Below are 20,891 nucleotides of genomic sequence, written 5' to 3'. Positions count from 1 at the left end.
TTGGGATATATAATTTATAGCCTGATATTGGTGGTATTTGACTAATGAGTTGGGTGCTTGGATTTACACCAGGGTTCAGCTGGGCATATTGGGCATGGGAATTGGTTCTAAGTGCTATTCTATACATGGTGTTCAACCTGGACCATCATTTATGGAATAGCACTTAGAACTGATTTTTTTCCTACACCAATTTTTCAGTACCATTTATAGAATTATCCACTATCCCTCAGATTCCATATATGGTGCTTTGAGTTGAGCACGTACATTTGGGTGCACACCCAACTTAAACACTTTACTTAATTGAATAACAAGCTAATCAGTGCTGATAATTGGGCAATAGCAAGCAATTATTGGCATTAATTGGCAATAATTAGAATTTAGGTACACATCTTTTTAGGCATATTCTATAAAGAAGTGCGTGTAAATTCTAGTGCACAGATACAAAAAGGGGACAGGCCATGGGAGGAGCATGGGTGGGTTGGGGGCATTCCGCCAATATGTGTGCACTGTTATAGAATTAGGAGGACACGAGCCTAATTTATGTCAGGGATTTATACCAGGTTTTTATTGGTGTAAATTGTCGTGCCTAAATGTTACCAGTACAAAGCGCTATTCTATAAACCACAGCTAACTTTAAGCGTAGTTTATAGAATAGTGCTGTGCTATTTTTTGGGTACCAATTTTATAGGCGCCATTTATAGAATCTAGTACTTAAATATATAATTTATACATTAAAGGTTATACATATTTTCAGCTCCACAAGTGCCAACTGTGAAAATTCACATATTACTGTAAACATTTTGAATAATGGTGAAAGTTAGATCTGCTATTTTACGTGTTGACACAGGATGTATAAGTTATTGCCTGTATTTTAGAAGCTCTATTCATATTTTTGATGTCTGAAACTGACATTTAGACATACATATTGCACGGACATCCAAATCCAAATTTTATAAAACTAAGATATGAATGTCTAAAACTGAAGTAATATGGCAAAAGGGTGTAGGTTGGGTATGCTTTGGGCAGGACTGAGAAGGAACTAAAATATGAACATCCAACTCTGATTTCAGAAGAGGATGGGATGTCCACATCCAAAAAGATGGATATTGTTTAGAGCTGGTACTTGGCACGTCCAGATTATGGAAAGGTGCTTTGATTGATCAGCTCTCCACTGGAGGGATTAAGGCAAGTCATCTCAATGACCTTAATTTTTACTGTCCCCTTCCCTCCCCTGAATGTGAAACCAGGCTCTATGACAGCTTCAGGAACTATGTACATTTATGATGATACAATCTGTTTTAAACTAGATTCTTAATAAATCTTCATGCAGAGTTAAGGAGTAGCCTGAGAACCAAGGGACCCAGGATCAAATCCCATTTTAGCTCATTATAGGTTTTTTTAAAATTGTGAGCCCCCAGGGAGAGAACAATGCATATTGCAGTTGAATGTATAAGACCTCTGTATAATCACAAATGGCTGAAGTGGGATTTGAACCTGGGTACCCGCTCACTGCTCTATCCATTGTTACTCCTCTGCTCTGCACAGATGTCTCTGTAGACTTTTTATAATATAGACATTCCTATGCTGACACAAAGATGTCCATGTCACTTGTTTTGCCCCGTTCAAAATTTGGATGTTTCATTTTGTAACATGGAAGTTCATGCAGACATCAGCAGTACATGAACGTCAATTTCTCTTGTATTTTAGAACAGACTGTATGTCATCGAATCCTGTTGTAAAATACACGAGAAATGCACATCCATACGTGACATACAGACTTGGTATCAATTTTCTCAGGTGGACATCAAAATCAAAATGCCACTCTATACATTCTGCAGCTGAAGCTTGCTACTAAATACATAATTTTCCGCATGCTCTTCTCCCCCTCTCCCCCCCCCCCCCAAGCAATCATTTTATAATCATACAACTTTGGCAGTCTTCTGGAAAAAAAGGGCTAAACTATGGGGGAATATTTTTAAAGCACTTATATTGCCTCATCAGCTGCGGCACCCAATGCTTTTGAATATTGACTTAAATGGAAAAAGGAAAAGGAATGGGATTTGATATGCTGCCTTTCTGTGGTTGCAGTCATAGTGGTTTATATCTTATGTACAGATACATATTTTGTACCCGGTGCAATGGAGGGTTAAATGACTTGCCCAGATTCACAAGAAGCTGCAATGGGAATTAGCTCTAGTTCCCCTGGTTCTGAGGTTGCAACACTAACCATTAGGCTACTCCCCCTCCGTCTTAATTTCACTTAAAATGTAGAATTCAAATTTATTGTGAAATCACCTTTTTTGTTAAAACTGTAATAGCTATTTTGTGTTGCAGATTGACAGTGCGAGCTGAATGTCCTATGCATTTAGAAGATTTCCCCATGGATGCTCATGCCTGCCCCTTAAAATTTGGAAGTTGTAAGTTTAAAATTAAACCTTTTTTTCCCTTTAGTACTAAATGTTCCAATATATAGTACATAGCTACAGATTTGCATAGATACATTTATATCTGTTCCTGAAAGTGTTCATGCTGGGCCAAACTGGTAACAAAAAAAAAGTAAGAGAAGAATAAAAAAAATCTTCCACAGACAAGCTGCAAGCACAAGCCAAAGGGGTGGAAATCACCAAACCCACAAGTTCAAAGGCCACACATTTCAAGGACATTCAGCTGAAATGTTCCAAATTGTGTATTCTCCAATTGTAAATACAGGGTCTCCTCAGGATTGAGCATACCTTATCTGTTTTATAACAGTGATGCATGTTCATATACATCACTACATACGTATTGGCTCGATACAGGACCTCTAGTGAAAGCTAAAGTGGCAAAACACGGTCCATGTCATTTTTTGCCTGTATTTACTATTGGAGAATAAACAATATTTAACATTTCAACTGATTGTTCTTGAAATTTGTGGTCTTTGAACTTGTGGGTTTGGTGACGTCCAATCTGGTAATCCCGTGACGGAGCTTCATACTACTGAGCAGAGGGAACGAGATTGATTCCTAGGCCTTGCTTAGCCATCCTGAGCTGGCCAGTATGCTGAAATAGGGGCACAGGATGACTGCTTAAGTTGGTGGGGCATCCCAAATTTTTCTGTTGCCATGTAGCTGAAAGGCAAGAATTTTGAGATGCTATTCTTAAAGGTCGTAATGCATATTTGACACCCTGCACTGTTGATGCTATGCTTATGTGCTGCAGGGGCAGCATTCACAGCCTTAAAGGGGAATCCCAGTTATTACTTAAGGGGTCATTTACAAAGGCATTTTAAGTGCACGCTAATGATTAGTGCACGCTAAACAATAGAGACGCCAAGGAATGTATGGGCCAGATATTCAAAGGATTTATGCTCCTGACTTTGACAGTTATGACCATAAATTGGCCTTTTTGAAAATTTACTAGGGCTGAGTGCATAAATATTTACTCAAAATTTCACTCAACTCTTAAATTTAGGAGCATAACAAAGTGGGTGGCAAAAGGAGCAGATTTAAGACAGGGAAAATAAGTTATGCACTTAGCAATTATTTTCAGCACCAGGCTTATAATTTAGGCTCATAAATCTAGCAAACGAGGGGTAAATATTCAGCTACCAGTGGTGAGCGTTTTGCTGACTACAACTGGTGTTATTCACGGATATTCAATGCTGGGCTTCAGCACTGAATATACGGTTTATGCAGCACGCTTGGGCCGGAACTACTGCTGGTGGCTGTGTTGGGCAAGCGGTTGTCCCGATTTAGCATTCAGTAAGCCTGCGTTGGGCTTACCAATGCTTTGTAAAAGACCCCTTTAATGCTGGTGTCCGGACATGGCTCGGCATTGAATTTCCGGGATTACTGCTGGCGACAGTCAGCAAAATGCTGATTGACACTGGCAGAATATTGGGCCCTCAGAATTTTCTGAATATTGAGCATCTAGTGCCTTTGCCCAGTTGAGTCCAGTTGTAATTCAGCTGAAAGTCCAAAGGAAAAGGAGGAAGCTGCTGGATAATTAAAAAAAAAAGAAAACAGACTTTTCATCTGCAGTCATCGGGCTACCCAGGGTCAGGAGCTGTGAGAAAAAAAGTATTCAGAAGTCACAGGGAAAGAGGGAGAGAGATGTATTAGTGCTATACAGCAACACAGAACAGTATTTGAAGGCACTTCACTAAGCTAAAAGTGGTGTGACAGCAAAGCAAGAAGATCCCTAAGATAGCGGTGACTGTAAAACCCCCTTCTTCTGCAAGAAATCAACTGCCGAAGGAAATGGTGGCTAATGCAGTTTGGCAGCGCGGGAAATGTTTGACATAGAGGGGCATTTTCAATATGACATCTAAGTTTGGACGCTTTGCAAAAAACACCCAAAATCTGAATTGGAAAGAAGGTAATTTTCAAAAAAAGAAAAACATCTATCTTTTGCTTTCAAAAATACTGTTTTGAACAAGGTTTTGTAAGAAAAACGTCCAAATGCAGATTTATGCCAGTTTTTGGACTTTTTTCTTTTTTGAAAATTAGCCCAACAGTCATTTATAGGACTGAAGACAATTAGGGCTAAAATGGTGATGTACAGTTCAGGAATGAAGGTGATATTTCTTCTTGCTTTAGCCGTTGTAATAGGAAACGGATAAAACAATTTATGGCCGAGTTTAAATCTCTTCCTTCTCACTCTCTGAATTTCCAATGTTCCTTCTAATGCTTGAGCCCAAGGACAGATTTTTAATTTCTTTTTCTTGACATCTCCAGTCAGTCTTGTTTCTCCATCAAGGCCAATATACATTCCTTCTGAAAGTCTATCTGGTTTTTTTTTCTGAGATGTCTGACTTTAATGCTTCTGATTCCCCATTGAGTCTTACAGCTTTCACTGTTAGCAGTCCCATGTGGTTTCCAATTTCTTCAAATGCCAACTTGTTTCTGTAGCCTCTGACTCATATTTTCCATACTCTTCAGTAGATCTCTTTGGGGTCCTTTTACTAAGCTTCACTTACTGCAGCGTAAAAAGGCTTACTGTGGGACGCACTCAGGCGTCCTACAGTAATTTTCAAATCTGCATGTGTAAACCATGCGCTAAAAAATATCACAGAGGGGGCATGTCTGCGGCAGACAGCACATCTGTATTACAGTGAGATCACTGATTAGTGCAGGATTGGTACTTGAGTCCTTCTGTCTAAAAAACAGGTGTCAGTAAGGGCTCACATAGTAATATATTTAATGGCCGCAGGCTAATGGCAAAATTAGATCATGGTTATTAAGTTGAAAAAATAGGAAAATTGGCCATTTTCCAGCTGCAGTAAAAATGGCCTTAGTGTGTGGGAAAGACCCACATAAGGGCGCCCTGAGGCCACATTTTACTGCAGCTTAGTAAAAGGACCCCTTTGTACTTTATTCCTCGTGTTTATTCCACCTGCTTCTGAAGCTTACATTTCTCCCAGCTGAATAAAGTGTATTTGATAGAAAAAAATAAAATGATTCAAGCAAAACTGCAAAATTTGTTGTTTTGTTTGATTCTTAGATTTAAGGGCATTTTTCGTAAGTGCAATGAAATCTGGACTTAACACGAGACTTTCCTCTGTACTAAGCCCAGAAGGGTTATTTCTGTAAATGGCGCCTAAAAAAAAATAAGTGCTGAGAAAATCTTCTTAAGCAGTGTTCTACATCATGCCTAAAGTTCAGTACAGTTTACTGAATAACACTTAACTGGAGAGGTTGTGCGTAAATGGAACTACGTAAGCCACTTTGAGCCTACTAATAAGTGGGAAAAGGTGGGATACAAATGTAACAAGTAAATAAATAAATAAAAATTTGGGTGCCACCATTTGCACCCATAAAAATGCAGTGCAAATGACCATGACTAAGTTTATGTGCCGAGCAGCCGTATTTTATAATTATGCGTGTAATTCAAAACCAGGCCCCCAATCCACACCAAAATGCCATTATCCTCTCATTTTCACACCCCTCTGGCAATGCGTAAATGTTAGGTGCAGATCATGCACCTCAATTTACACATGTACATTCCAATTAAATTTAATTAGTGCCAATAATTGCTCCTTTGCAGTTTATAGTTTCATTTTACAGGTACTGGATCTGTCCCTAGTTGGCTCACAGTCTAAGTAGTACATTGTACTACTGTTGCACCTGGGGCAATGGAGAGTTAAGTGACTTGCCCAAGATCACATAGAGCTGCAGAGGGAATTGAACCCAGTTTCCCAGGATCTTAATCCACTGCTGACAATCGAGCAGCAGCGGGAATGAAACCCGGTTCCCCTGGTCCGCAACCCACTGCATTAGGCCACTTCTCCACGTCGATTATTGGTACTAATTGGCTCTTTATTCTATCAAATTGTGCATGCAAATCAAGCGCATGCCTAAATTTGAGTGCACAATTTTGGGGGTTAATGAGGCACTTTTATTTGCAGGTTGTGTGTTTGTGTACCTATTAGCGCGCAGTGCCTGCAATAAATTAAGCTGAGAGCACTTACTGCTTCCTATTTGGGAGGCATTAAGTGCCACCGCATTAACTCTCTGTTATCCAGTTAGTAGGAGCTAATTATAATGCACTAGCTGGGTAATGTGGGAATGTCCACTCTCCATCCATGACATGCCCTCTCCAAAAAAAGATTATAAAAAATGTATAATGTGCAGGATAGCATGCACAAACAGGCAAAATACAGCAAAACATTTTAATGTGTTTCTCTGGTAGCCTGTTTGCATGCGCTAACTGCACGTTAAGGGCTTAACACCTTTTGTTAAAATGGATCCCCTTAGTAGTGTTTTTGTTGCATTTCTATTGGTTTAACTGTAGAAAAACAATTATTTTACCAAAAGAGGTACTGTTTCAAAATTCTGCAAGCAAGCAAGCAGATTTCCAAAGTTGTGGTACTTCTCTTTCATCCCTTTTTTGTGTTAAATTTGCATTCAATTGCACAGCTAAATTAAGGCATGTTTAGAAAATTAACCTATCTGAATAGAAAGTACCAAAATATACAAATAGGTTACAAGGCAAAAAAGAAATGATTAAAGTAGTGGCAAATAAAATAATCAAGACCAGAGATCTGGTCTTGCTGCGTACGCCTTGTAGCGCTATAGAAATGCTAAATAGTAGTATTAGTAATAAACACTATCTCTGTTCAGATAAGATCCGTTAAACAGGATTATTTCTTCTTTAATATGTTCAGATAGCAATTTTTGTCAGAAGTTGTACAAAATAGTTAACACTTTTTACTCAGATGATAAGGTTTTAACAACTACACCAGACATTCTACCTGAATATATTATTATTATTATTACATTTGTACCCCGCGCTTTCCCACATAATGCAGGCTCAATGCGGCTTACATAGTAATTTGAAATACAAAGTTAATAGAATTTTAATAAAACAGTAGTAAAACAATGTAAAGTTGGGCTTAGTAGTGTATGATAAGTTGAGCTAGATAATATATGACTAGGATAAAAGAGGGTAGACAGGATAGGATAGTGTAATTTGGGAGAAAGGGTAAGGAGGGATAAAATTAAGGAGAGATTGAAAGAGAAGGATGGGAGGTTGGTATTTAAGTCAGAACAGAATTGGGGGTGGAAGTTGGTGAGATTAGGTTGGGGCATTTGGGTAGGCTTGCTTAAAGAGATGTCAGATAGGTTACCTTGATAAAAACGTCCATCTAGCCCAGTATCCTGTTTCCAACAGTGGCCAATCCAGGTCACAAGTACCTGGTAAAATCACAGAACAGTAAAACAGATTTTATACTGCTTATCTTAGAAATAAGCAATACATAGACTAGTAGAAGACCAAGTATGTATGCCTAATGTCTTGTCCCTATATAAATAACTCTAGCGTGTTGTAAAGGGAAAGTCTCATACAGTCGCCGGGGATTTTTTTCACCAAGTTTGGTGTGCTCCTATTTTGCAACAATAATAATCATCGACATTCCCCTCCCTCCAACTTATATTTTTGTGGGGTTTTTTAAAGAGATTTTCCTCTTATTTTCTTCTTTATTTTTTGTCTTTTAGTCGTTTTCACTAAACTGTATACTCATATAGATGAAAACTAATAAATTCAATGGAGGTATAAGCTTATTTCTTCAAGATCACTGCATACATACACTGAACTCATGTGTTGAACAATCGGACTAGGCTGTACTTGTATTCAGTATTAAGTTTTAACTTAGCTTAAGTTTCCAGGTGCAGGTTTCACCTCCCTTTCGCCCCTGCACCTGGAAACTTAAGCTAAGTTAAAACTTAATACTGAATACAAGTACAGCCTAGTCCGACTGTTCAACACATGAGTTCAGTGTATGTATGCAGAGATCTTGAAGAAATAAGCATATAAAGACATATTTTATGTTTCTCAAGGGCCTTATCTGAAGCAATACCAGATTTATGCCATATTCTTATTAACCTATGACCATCTTGTTTCAAAACACGTGAGAAGTAAACCAAGGGGAGGACTTAGATCAACAGGAATTTTTTTCCACAAAGGGCTACCAGATCCAGGCTCTCAGACTATAGAGTTTTAATGCAAAAGAGAAAGGTATGAGATTTCAACCCTTTGTTCCAACCTAATGACAACCATTCCTCTTGATTCAAAAGACATACGTTTTAGTTGAGTCCATTGTTTTGAAAGGTTGATAAAGTAAAATCTAACATAAAATGGTCAGACCATGGAATAGAGTTCCAGGAGTAAGAAGAAGGTGGGGAAGAATTCCAAGTATATGCAATTATACCCAACGTATGTTTCTTCTTGTTAGTAGGATCAGTATGGTGCAAAGTCAATTGTACTGAATTCAAAAAAAGTTAGCAAATTGACATTAAGATATGATTTATCTTCTAAATAAAGATTTATATCACCAAAATGTGCAAATGAGAATCATGTGTAGTTAAATATAGAATGCATTCAAATATTTGGGATTGGACAGATATCCAACTCCCAGGGGGATGATATATCAACAAAATATCTGAGGGACGGGAATAAAGGGGGATCTTAGATGGCGGCAATACAGAAAGGTTGAAGAGAACGCTGTTCCACTAAAAGCTTGAAAACTTTCATTTTCCCCACAATGAGCATGCCAAAGACGAAGGGCAAGCTTAAAGGACCTCCTCTCCCAAAGCTAGAAGCCCCCTCAGCGTGTCAAGCTTCTATCTCAGCCTATTTGGTGTCAACCCCACATTCGGGCGTTTCCGTTAGCAGGGCGAGGAAGAGCCCCGGTTAGGAGGGCGAACTTTCACTCAGCCCGGTAGGACCAGCTATCCCTCCACTCCTGCGACCGGGCGGGGTAACGGTACCGAGAGTACAGACTAACGGAAACTTGAAGGGGAGGCAAACCTCGTCTCAGGAAGCGGTTGATGGAAATACTGCCGAGGTTGTTCCTCGGCCTTCAGTGGAGGGGATCCAGCAATTTCCGACTATGGCGTCAGGAGAGGCAACAGTGGAGGTTGCTGCTACTGGTTATTCTCAGGAAGAAATTTCCTTGTGTGCCTCGGCGATACAGCCACTGAAAAGACCACAGGAAATATCACTGGAATCCATTTGCTCTTAAAACCCTGCACAAGGTTTGTTCTTCTTTTGTATCTGTGTCTTTAAATAATTCTGTGCAAGTAAGAGAAGTCAAGAAAACTATTGAAAATTTTTCCACTAAACAAAATACTACTACTACTACTTAACACTTCTAAAGCACTACTAGGATTACGCAGCGCTGTACAATTTAACATAGAGGGACAGTCCCTGCTCAAAGAGCTTATTGGAAACGGACATGGTAAAGGTTCAAGAGAATCAAGCTCAGTTTTGCAGGAGATAGATTACTTCTTCATCGTAAAATTGAAAACTTAGAGAATATAACAAGGAACTTAAATTTATGAATACTTAATTTCCCATACTCAGTTTATTGCGCCAAGGGAAATGTTTCATAAGTTTCTAAGAGAGAACTTTAAATACCCAGATCAATCTTTTCCACCAGTTCAAAAGTTATACTACTTAAATACAAAATTTAAACAGCCGGATACTCGAGAGCAACAGGTAAATCAAGAACAACAGGAAACATCTGTGGATATATTAGATATTTCTATGTTTCTGGAACAATCTAAAGAGGAAATCAAAACCAGAGCCATACTTTCAGTCTCCTTTGTATTTCTACAAGCTAAAGAAGCCTTATTAAGACTTTATTTTCGAAAAAATCCAACCTGAATTTTTAGGAGGGAAAGTGACAGTTTTTCCTGATATCTCCAAATGGACTCAACAAAGGAGGAAAAAATTATTGGAGATGAAACAAGAGACTCTTTCACTGAATGCTCGTTTTCAGTTGCGATTTCCATACAAATGTACTCTTTCCTTTAAAGACAAAAAATATGTGTTCTTTGAACCTCTTCAATTGCGCAGTTTCTTTGAATTCACAGGGTAGCAAGGGAGAAGAACCAAATGTTTAGCTGATCAAGAGTTAAAGGGACAACTACCTGCATTTTTCTATGGTAATATTTCTTATATCCAACTTCTTTTTGACAAATCATAGATCCCTCTCTTACTTGTGGACTAATTAACCAATAATTTAATTAACACTTGTCACTTTTCTTAGAATGTATTTTCTTTTGGATATTGGTGTATTCTTTCAAAGATTGTAGTATTTTTGTATTTAATTGAAAAATTTATAAATAAAAAAAATACCTGAGGGACTTAATCAATAAAGTTTTAAAAAGAGTAGAATTAACTAAATACTCAAAATAAAATATTCCAAACCACATTTTAACAACTAACCTCCATAGTCTTTTCCACTTAGTTTTAAAAGCCTTGTACCACAGCATTAACAGATAGAATCTAACAGGCACTGCAGGATCTAGTTTAGTCTTCCCACCCACCCCTAGGACAACTCTTCAATGTCAGTTATTGTAATTAGGGTAACAAGCAAAGAGTGCTCTTACAGAGTTTTAAATACATTTCATTACCATCTAAGAAGGAAACACTAAATAAATCATACAATATACCACATAAACTAAAATACACTTTTATATTAGGCTAATATCCTTAATACTGTAGCAAGTTTTAAATTATTGAAAAACTCAAAAACACTAAGATGGTGTCAGCAGTCCAGCAGTGAGGGGGGTGCTATCCAGTCTTTTGCACTGAGTGTCACATGTATGATTATCGCCCAGTTGGTGAAATGTCATATGTGTGTGCCCGATGCAAAGAGCTCCTAGCTCTTAGATAACGTGTCCGTTCTCTTGAGGCTAGAGTAGCAGACTTGGTGGAGCTGAGGGAGACAGAAAGGTACATAGAGGAGACCTACAGGGATGTTGTAGAGAAGTCCCACCTCCAGTCTGGTAGACCTTGTGCTACCTTGGAGGAGGGAGGTCTCCTAGAAGGAGAGCATCACCCTGGTGAAGTAGGAAGTAGTCCTGTAGCCAGGACCTGCCCACCAGGGGATGTACTATCCTCTCGCACCGAGGATATGTCTCCAAGTGCTGCCCGGGAGGGAAAGGTTAGGATAGCCGTTGTAGTTGGTGATTCGATCATTAGGCATATAGATAGCTGGGTGGCTGGTGGACGTGAGGATCACCTGGTGACTTGCCTGCCTGCTGCGAAGGTGGCGGACCTCACGTGTCACCTAGATAGGATTTTAGATAGTGCTGGGGAGGAGTCGGCTGTCTTGGTACATGTGGGTACCAATGACATAGGAAAATGTGGGAGAGAGGTTCTGGAAGCCAAATTTAGGCTCTTAGGTAGAAAGCTCAAATCCAGATCCTCTAGGGTAGCATTTTCTGAAATGCTACCTGTTCCATGCGGAGGGCCAAAGAGACAGGCAGAGCTCCAGAGTCTCAATGCGTGGATGAGACGATGGTGCAGGGAGGAGGGTTTTAGATTTGTTAGGAACTGGGCAACATTCTGGGGAAGGGGGAGCCTATTCCGAAAGGATGGTCTCCACCTTAACCAGGGTGGGACCAGGCTGCTGGTATCAGCATTTAAAAAGGAGATAGAGCAGCTTTTAAACTAGAAATGGGGGGAAGGCTGACAGTCGCTCAAAAGCGCATGGTTCGGGATAAGGTATCTTGCAAGGATACCTCACAAACAGGGAAGATAGGGTTTCTGGATAGTGAGGTTGCACAACAGACTGTGGTAGGCCAGGTGCCCTTAAATAAAACTAAGCATGATCCGAGATTTGTATGTTCCCAATGTTAGCTTCCTCCACCATGTGCCATCCATTTTGGTGGACCCATAACCCATCTATACGAGTATAGGTTTGGGCAGCATGTGAGTAAGAAGTATAATTATGTTGCACTCCATGTAGCAATCTCCAGCAATCTACCACCTCTAAAGCCCGTAAGAATTGCATGATTCTGGGACCTCTCCCCAAAAGTTTCGACCTCGGCAGGCTTAGCAATGTCTCGGGAATTGCTTTATTTTCAATAGCCCCTGTGGAGTCTCGCAATTATGCTTCCATCCTGGACAGTGGCATCACTTCCTCCTCACAAACAAGGATTTTTAAATAGATATGCCTTTTTCCACATCCAAGAATAAAGCCACTACCTGAACCACAGATTTGCTGCAAATATAGAACCACTTTAAATAAAGCCACATTGATTCCTATGAACCAGGGTCATCAAAACGTGACTTAGTCTAGTTACCAACATCTTGGAATACATATTACTATTAGGGCCCTGTTTACTAAGCTGCGCTGTAGGCACACTAACTTTTTAGTGCACGCTAAAAACTAGCGTGCTAACTCTAGGGACACCCATAGGAATATATGGGTATCTTTATCATTAGTGCACACTAAAAAGTTAGCACGCCTACAGCGCGGTTTAGTAAACAGGGCCCTTAATGTTTCTCAAGGGATATGGGTTGATAGTTTGTGACCAACGTTGGATCCTTATCTAGTTTCACTATCACTACTATTCTGGTCCAAAAAAAGATTCCCACTTGTACTCCATGATGACTAAGTTCACCATAAAGCCAGAACAGTTTTGGAGCCAGAATCTCTGCCATGGCATTATAGAATTCCATGGAAAATCCATCCGATCCCAGAGCCTTTCCTCAAGGCAAAGCTCAAACTGTATGTCAACTCTTTCTTTTGTGAAGGGGGTTTCTAATTGTTCTCTGTGAGACTCATTAAGAACCGAGTGCTGGAGTCCATGCTAGAAAGTTCCATATGTATCAGGCATGGGATTGATCTCCAGAGTATATAACTTGACATAATAATTAACAAATGTCCTTGCTATACTTGCCCTCAGCAGTACCCTGTCTACTGTGAGTATTTAAGCATTGCACCCTATTATATTATGTTTTACCCCAGTGAATTGCATCAAGAGATGCCCAGCCTTATTAACAAATAAAGAGGCCCTTTTTCTAAAGCTTAGCACGCGCTAAATGCTAAGAAGCCTAGAGGTATAAAATGGGCTTTAATGTGCACTAATTCCATTAGCGCATGATAAGTTTTAATAAAAGGGGGCTCCAAATATTTTTCATGAAGATCATACATTTTAGTTGATTCAACCATTGTTTGTGATGATACAAATTATTTTAGAGTAATTTGTGATATTTATATGCCTTGATGAATATTTGTTCAAAATGTCTTCAAATCTGTACATATATTCACAGTTCTAATTTTTGCTGTAGTTACATTTGAGTATTCAATTTCTATTTATTCTTTATCATAGCTATTGATTAATATTCATATTATGCTATTTCATGTAAGATATTTGACAGTAGATAAACCACTAAACAATATGTAACATATTCTTGTTTGAATAATTCAGCTTCAGAACATGCTAATATTCATGTAACAATCCGAGAATCATAAAAATGTACATTTTTTTTATTATTAGATGCCTATACCAGGGCAGAAGTCATATATGTTTGGACACATGAACCAGCAAAGTCAGTTGTAGTAGCTGACGATGGGTCTCGGTTGAACCAATATGATCTTCTGGGTCAAACAGTGAACTCTGGGATTGTCCAGTCCAGCACAGGTATGTAATAAGGTATTTTTTCACATCTGGTACATTTTTAGAGGTTCTACTTAGCCACATTCTAGCTCTGAGTCCTGATTCTAATGTTAAAACAGCAAAGGTGCCTCAGCTAATCTATAATGGGGATCTTATAGATTAGTTGAGGCATAACATGAAAAGAGCCCACTTTGCCAAATGCATCTGAGGCCTACTTGCTAAAGTATAGTAAGGATTCATAATTACTGGGCAATAATTGTCAAAAGTACTGTGTGGTAACTGTAAAACCTTTGTGTCAGTGGTGTAGCCTGACCCAGTATTTTGGATAGGTCCAGAATTAACTTGGATGGGCCCTTCTATGCCCCTCCCCCTATCTTCCCATAGATAGTAAAAAATTACAGGGTTTTTTCACCTACCCCACATCCAACATCTCTTCCCTCTGTCCTCCACGGTGTCCTGGCATCTGCCCTTTTCTCTCTGTGAACCCCGTCCCTTCATGGTGGACCTTACAGGTGTCTTCGGCGCCTGTAGCAATTAATTTTTGTTGCCTGCACCGGCCCCGCAGTCTTCCATCTGCCACATCCCGCCAGACAATGATATCAGCGAGGGCAGGACATGGCAGATGGAAGCCTATGGGGCCAGCGCAGGCAGTGAAAATAAATTGCTGTAGGCGGTGGGGAGGCCTGTAAGGTACACCAGGGTGGGACAGGGGTTCAGAGACAGAGGGCAGATGCTGGAACACCACAGAGGAAAGAGGGGAGAGAGCAGTGTGTGGCCACCATTGAGTAGGCCTGAGCCAAGAATGGGAGGGCCTGCGCCCACCCAGGCCCACCCATAGCTATGCCAATGCTCTGTGTTAATGATTGGAGGGATCTCATCATCTTACCATACAGTTAATACAGACACTATTTCCTTAACGTGTTAACTGCAATACAGATAATGCAAAACAGTTGGGCCCCTAAATAGGTATATTTGATGCTCAAAACTCTGGAGGCAAGAGCACACATCCCATAGCACAAAAACAGCACTGAAAACTAGCTCCCCCCAATGCCCAAAGCAAATGGGATGGAAATTTTATGTACGCAAGTAAAGTAAAAAAAAGAGGAAGAAATGTGACTGATGTATGTACACAAGAGCTGCACTTACCAAGAAACTCTTGTGTGCACATGCCAGGCAAAACAGCAAAGTGCAAGAGCACATTGGCACCCTTGCCCCACACCATGAAATATAAGCCCCCCCCCCCCAAAAAAAAAGAAATTTTGCGGTTTAAATCTCCTAAGAGGCTCACACCAAAGTGCAGGAAAACAGGCACCAGTGTCCACCTTTACCCTGAGCTTTGCATGGACTCCCAGACATGCTTTTTTTCTTACAATCTCAATACAGCTGGGCAAGCTTCTTTCTCCTTTCAAAAGAAGCCAAGTGAACAGCATAGTGCAAAAGTGTTTTTGTCTTTTTAATTGAAGCAGTTGAGAGCTGTACATTCATTTTTTGAACAACAACATTTTGCAATTTTGACCCAATATATAGTGCTGTTTTACCTTAGTTATGACAATTCACTTTATGTTGGAATTGTAGTTAGTTTATTGAAGAAATTACAGCTGGTTCAAAATACAGTGGCTCGTATGATTGGTAAAAAGTCCAAATTCGATCAGGTCTTGCCTCTTTTTAGAGAACTTCACTGGCTGTCACTTAAAATTTCTTGTTTTGTTTTTAAAATATTTTTTGGCGACATACCAGAAGAGTTCTCTCAATGGTATGCTTTCTAGCTAGAAAACTACCTTGTAGACAATCTAGAAATCTTATGCTGATGTATCCTTCTTTTAAAGGAGTTTGCATTAAAAAGTCTCTTGAGCAATCTTTTTCTTATAAGGTAGCGTCAATATAGAATGCTCTTCCTGAAATCATTAGATCTAATAACTTTTATTTCTCGTTTAGAAGAAGTTTAAAAACATTTTATTTGAAGGAAATATGGTGTTGAGGTTTTAGTTCTATTTCTGCTCATGTAGATCATAGTCTTTATATTTGTAAATTAATTTATTTTATATTTCTGATGTAAACGACTTTGGGACCTTTTTAAAGGTAGAAGTGGTTTACAAGAACAATGAATAAAATAGAATAGAATATGCATCACTGTACATTTCTTCACATTAAAGTTTAACTGCCAAGCATTTGCCTACACTTCTAATTTCTATAGATCACTTCTATGCTTTTCACTACTTCCAAAGTGTCCATTCTGTGGATAAACTTTGTGTCATTCAAAGAAAGTATATTTTTCTTTCTAACCCTCTTGCAATATTGCTTAGAAAAGTTTGCAGCACAAAAAAAGCACGAAAGGGCCTCAAAGAACTGGAACAATGGTACAATCTTTAATAAAAGAGAACCCGACACGGGCCGTGTTTCGGCGCTCAAACGCGCCTGCCTCAGGGGTCTAATAAAAAAAATAATAATGTATAATAAACATTATATATATATATATATATATATATATATATATATATATATATATATATATATATATATATATATATATATCATTTTACATACAAGCAACATATATATTCAAATCATAAGAGGTGTGTTAAAACATATTCCAATTACAGACATATTTTTTGTTGAAAGATTCTTATATAATATAATAAGCAGTATTTTTGTTTTTCCAGTTCTTGAGGCCTTTTTCTGCTTTTTTGTGTTGCTTGACTTTTTGTACTCTTGGACCCTCTCTTTGATTGCTCTTTCAAAATGTTTGAACAGAATCAGCCCCAGTATGGATCCCTTTGCCACTACTCTCTGTTGCCTGTCAGTCAATCAATTTCTAATCCTGTCAACCACTTGGATTCCAGAAAAGACTAATGTTGTGGGTTAATCTTTAACTCTTTTTTCTATAAATCATATTCTAGGGGGTAAAATGACTCAATTTCAGAAAACTGTAAAAATGTCTGGGTGTGTGGATTGACTCTGATTTGAAAGGGAAATTCATGTATATTTTAAGCTCAAATTTCACAAGTTTTACAACTATACGAGGTTAGTTTTTTCATTCTCCGTCAATTACGTTCAGTAAGACATTTTTTTGACAATACATTTTATGGCCTTATTCTCTCTCTTCTCATAACTAAGTTCCACTATTGCATTACTGTCTATGCTGGGCTTACATATTCTTTATTTTAAAAAATGTTGCAGACTATAAAGAATGTGACAATTAGATTATTATCTCATGTGAAGAAATCAGATCATGTTACTCCACAGTTTAGAAAGAATCACTGGTTGCCTGTTACACAAAGAATCATTTATAAAATTGCATTTCTTACTTTCAAAGTGTTTAAAATGGGCTTTCAAGATTACCTAGCCGTCCTTACTATTCCCTATATACTGGAACAGTTTCTCCGGTCTATTAATGATTATCGCCTGATTCTCTCTGGTCCAAAATGAGCAAGATTGGAATGTATAAGGCATTCGGCTTTCTCTTTCTTGGCCCCCGCCACCTAGAATAATCTGCCTTTGAGTGTTTGTGGAGTGCCCTCTGAAAGAATTTAGAACTGCACTAAAAACGTGGCTTTCTGGGCAGGTCTTTGGCACTGACCAGTGAGACAGGTGAGGGTTTTCCCTTTGGGCAACAGTTTTCCTGTGATATTAATTATTTATTGATGTAATTTTTCACTCTTTCTCTTTTTCTATAAATATGGTTTGGATGTTTTCTATTTCTTTGTGCACGTTTTCTGTACTATTACATATTGTAGTTCTTTTTTTACCTTTTGAATTTTAAATTTTTGAATATACACTGCTCAGTTCTGCTAGTTAGTTTGGGTGGTATAGAAAGTTTAAATAAACCATAACCATAAACCATAAATATTTGAATCAGCTATGTTCTTATTTTTTGATGGATGATTTACAAAATTTGGTTCAAGCACTGATTTTTTTTTCAGAACTAACTGTTGTAATTCTCTTCATTTGGGTCAGACATCTAAATCTCTGACTAAAATCCAATTACTTCAGAAAACTGCCACTCATTTACTTTTGTATAAAACCAAATATAATCATATCATTCCTTTGTTTTGGATTCTTCACCAGTAGCCAGTTCAGGCAAGATTCATTTTAAGATTCTTTGTTTGGTTATTAAGATTCTGAGTGATTTTTGCCCAGAATATCTTTTTTCTTGAATTGTTGTTTAACCTTTTAAAAATACTACTAGATATGTGCAATGTTAACAAATTACAATTCACTTCTTTTAAGTACGTAAGTATTGTCATACTGGGACAGACCAAAGGTCCATCAAGCCCAACATCCTGTTTCCAACAGTGGCCAATCTAGGTCACAAATACCTGGCAAGATCCCAAAAAAGCAAAAAAAACATTTTATGCTGCTTATCCCAGAAACAAGCAGTGGATTTTTCCCTAGTCCATTTTAATAATGGTCTATGGACTTTTCCTTTAGGAAGCCGTCCAAACCTTTTTTAAACCTTGCTAGGCTAACCACCTTTACCACATTCTCTGGCAATGAATTCCAGAGTTTAATTACACATTGAGTGAAGAAAGATTTTCTCCGATTCATTTTAAATTTACTACTTTGTAGCTTCATTGAATGCCCCTTAGTCCTACTATTTTTGGAAACAGTAAACAGACACTTCACATCTACCCTTTCCACTCCACTTATTATTTTATAAACCTCTATCATATCTCCTCTCGGCCGTCTTTTCTCCAGGCTGAAGAGCCCTAGCCGCTTTAGCCTTTCTTCATAGGGAAGTTGTCCCATCCCCTTTATCATTTTTGTTGCTCTTCTCTGCACCTTTTCTAATTCCACTATATCTTTTTTGAGATGTGGTGATCAGAATTGAACACAGTATTCGAGGTGCGGTCGCACCATGGAGCGATACAAAGGCATTATAACGTCCTCATTTTTGTTTTCCATTCCTTTCCTAATAATACCTAACATTCTATTTGCTTTCTTAGCTGCCGCAGCACACAGAGCACAAAGTTTCAATGTATTATCAACAACGACACCTATATCCCTTTATTGGTCGGTAACTCCTAACGTAGAACTTTGCATGACGTAGCTATAATTCAGGTTCCTCTTTCCCACATGCATCACTTTGCACTTGCTCACATTAAAAGTCATCAGCCATTTAGACACACACCACCTTATAATCAAAAGAGAAAAACGCCTAGATTTCGACCCAAATCAGGAGATAGACGTTTATCTCACAAAAACGAATAAATCGGTATAATCGAAAGCCGATTTTGGACGTTTTCAACTGCACTCCGTCGCAGATGCAGACAAAGTTGATGGGGGCGTGTCAGAGGTGTGGCGAAGGTGGAACTGGGGCGTGGTTATCGGCCGAGGAGAGATGTACGCGTTAGGGCGATAATCGAAAAAATAAAGGCGTTTTTAGCGAACATTTAGGACACTTTTGTTGGCCCCTTTTTTCACACGAACAGGTCCCAAAAAAGTGCTCTAAATGACCAGATGACCATCGGAGGGAATTGGGGATGACCTCCCCTGACTCCCCCAGTGGTCACTAACCCTCCTCCCACCACAAAAAAATGATGTTTCACAACTTTTTATTTTCACCCTCAAATGTCATACCCACCTCCCTGGCAGCAGTATGCAGGTCTCTGGAGCAGTTGTTAGGGGGTGCAGTGGACTTCAGGCAGGTGGACCCAGGCCCATCCCCCCCTACCTGTTACAATTGTGCTGCTTAATGCTTAGTCGTCCAACCCCCCCAAACCCACTGTACCCACATGTAGGTGCCCCCCTTCACCCCTTAGGGCTATAGTAATGGTGTAGACTTGTGGGCAGTGGGTTTTGAGGGGGATTTGGGGGGGCTCAATACACAAGAAAAGGGTGCTATGCACCTGGGAGCTATTTTACCTTTTTATTTGTTTTTGTAAAAGTGCCTCCTAGGGTGCCCGGTTGGTGTCCTGGCATGTGAGGGGGACCAGTGCACTACGACTCCTGGCCCCTCCCACAAACAAATGCCTTGGATTTATTTGTTTTTGAGCTGGGCCCTTTCATTTTCCATTATCACTGAAAAACAAAGACGCCCAGCTCACAAATTGTCGAATAAAACGTGGATGTCTATTTTTTTCGAAAATACGGTTCGGTCCGCCCCTTCACGGACCCGTTCTCGGAGATAAACACCCATGGAGATAGACGTTTTCGTTAGATTATGCCCCTCACAGTTTCCCAGTCTTGTAAGGTCCTCTTGTAATTTTTCACAATCCTCTTGCGATTTAACAACCTTGAATAATTTTGTGTCGTCAGCAAATTGAATTACCTCACTAGTTACTCCCATCTCTAGATCATTTATAAATATGTTAAAAAGCAGCAGTCCCAGCACAGACCCCTGGGGAGCCCCACTAACTACCCTTCTCCATTGAGAATACTGACCATTTAACCCTACTCTCTATTTTCTATCTTTTAACCAGCGTTTATCCACAATGGGACACTATCTCCTATCCCATGACTCTCCAATTTCCTCTAGAGTCTTTCATGAGATACTTTGTCAAACACCTTTTGAAAATCCAGATACACAATATCAACTGGCTTGCCTTTATCCACATGTTTGTTCACCCCTTCAAAGAAATGTAGTAGATTGGTGAGGCACGATTTCCTTTCACTAAATCCATGCTGGCTTTGTCTCATTAATCCATGCTTATGAATATGCTCTGTAATTTTGTTCTTTATAATAGTCTGTACCATTTTGTGCGGCACCAATGTCAGGCTCAGCAGTCTATAATTTCCTGGACCTCCTCTGGAACCTTTTTAAAAAATCAGCATTACATTGGCCACCCTGCAATCTTCCGGTACCACGCTCGATTTTAAACATAAATTACATATTACTAACAATAGTTCCGCAAGTTCATTTTTCATTTCTATCAGTACTCTGGGATGGATACCATCCGGTCCAGGAGATTTGCTAGTCTTCAATTTGTCAAATTTCCCCATTACATCCTCCAGGTTTATAGAGATTTTATTCAGTTTCTCCAACCCATCAGCTTTGAATAC

At 39.1% G+C, this 20,891-nt stretch overlaps 1 protein-coding gene across 1 annotated transcript in view; it reads left to right on the top strand.

Annotated features, from left to right (window-relative positions):
* Positions 1-20,891, top strand: part of LOC115476824 (gamma-aminobutyric acid receptor subunit alpha-1) — a 169,260-nt gene that overhangs the window by 79,344 nt on the left and 69,025 nt on the right. The window contains exons 6-7 of the mRNA XM_030213400.1: positions 2,335-2,417; positions 13,773-13,916. Coding sequence (XP_030069260.1) covers positions 2,335-2,417; positions 13,773-13,916 — 227 coding nt within the window. The remainder of the gene's footprint in view (positions 1-2,334; positions 2,418-13,772; positions 13,917-20,891) is intronic.

This window comes from Microcaecilia unicolor, chromosome 8 (genome assembly GCF_901765095.1).
Source record: "Microcaecilia unicolor chromosome 8, aMicUni1.1, whole genome shotgun sequence".
Classification (NCBI taxonomy): domain Eukaryota; kingdom Metazoa; phylum Chordata; class Amphibia; order Gymnophiona; family Siphonopidae; genus Microcaecilia; species Microcaecilia unicolor.
The sequence above is the reverse complement of the archived record's forward strand: the minus strand, read 5'-3'. Positions and strand labels throughout refer to the sequence as shown.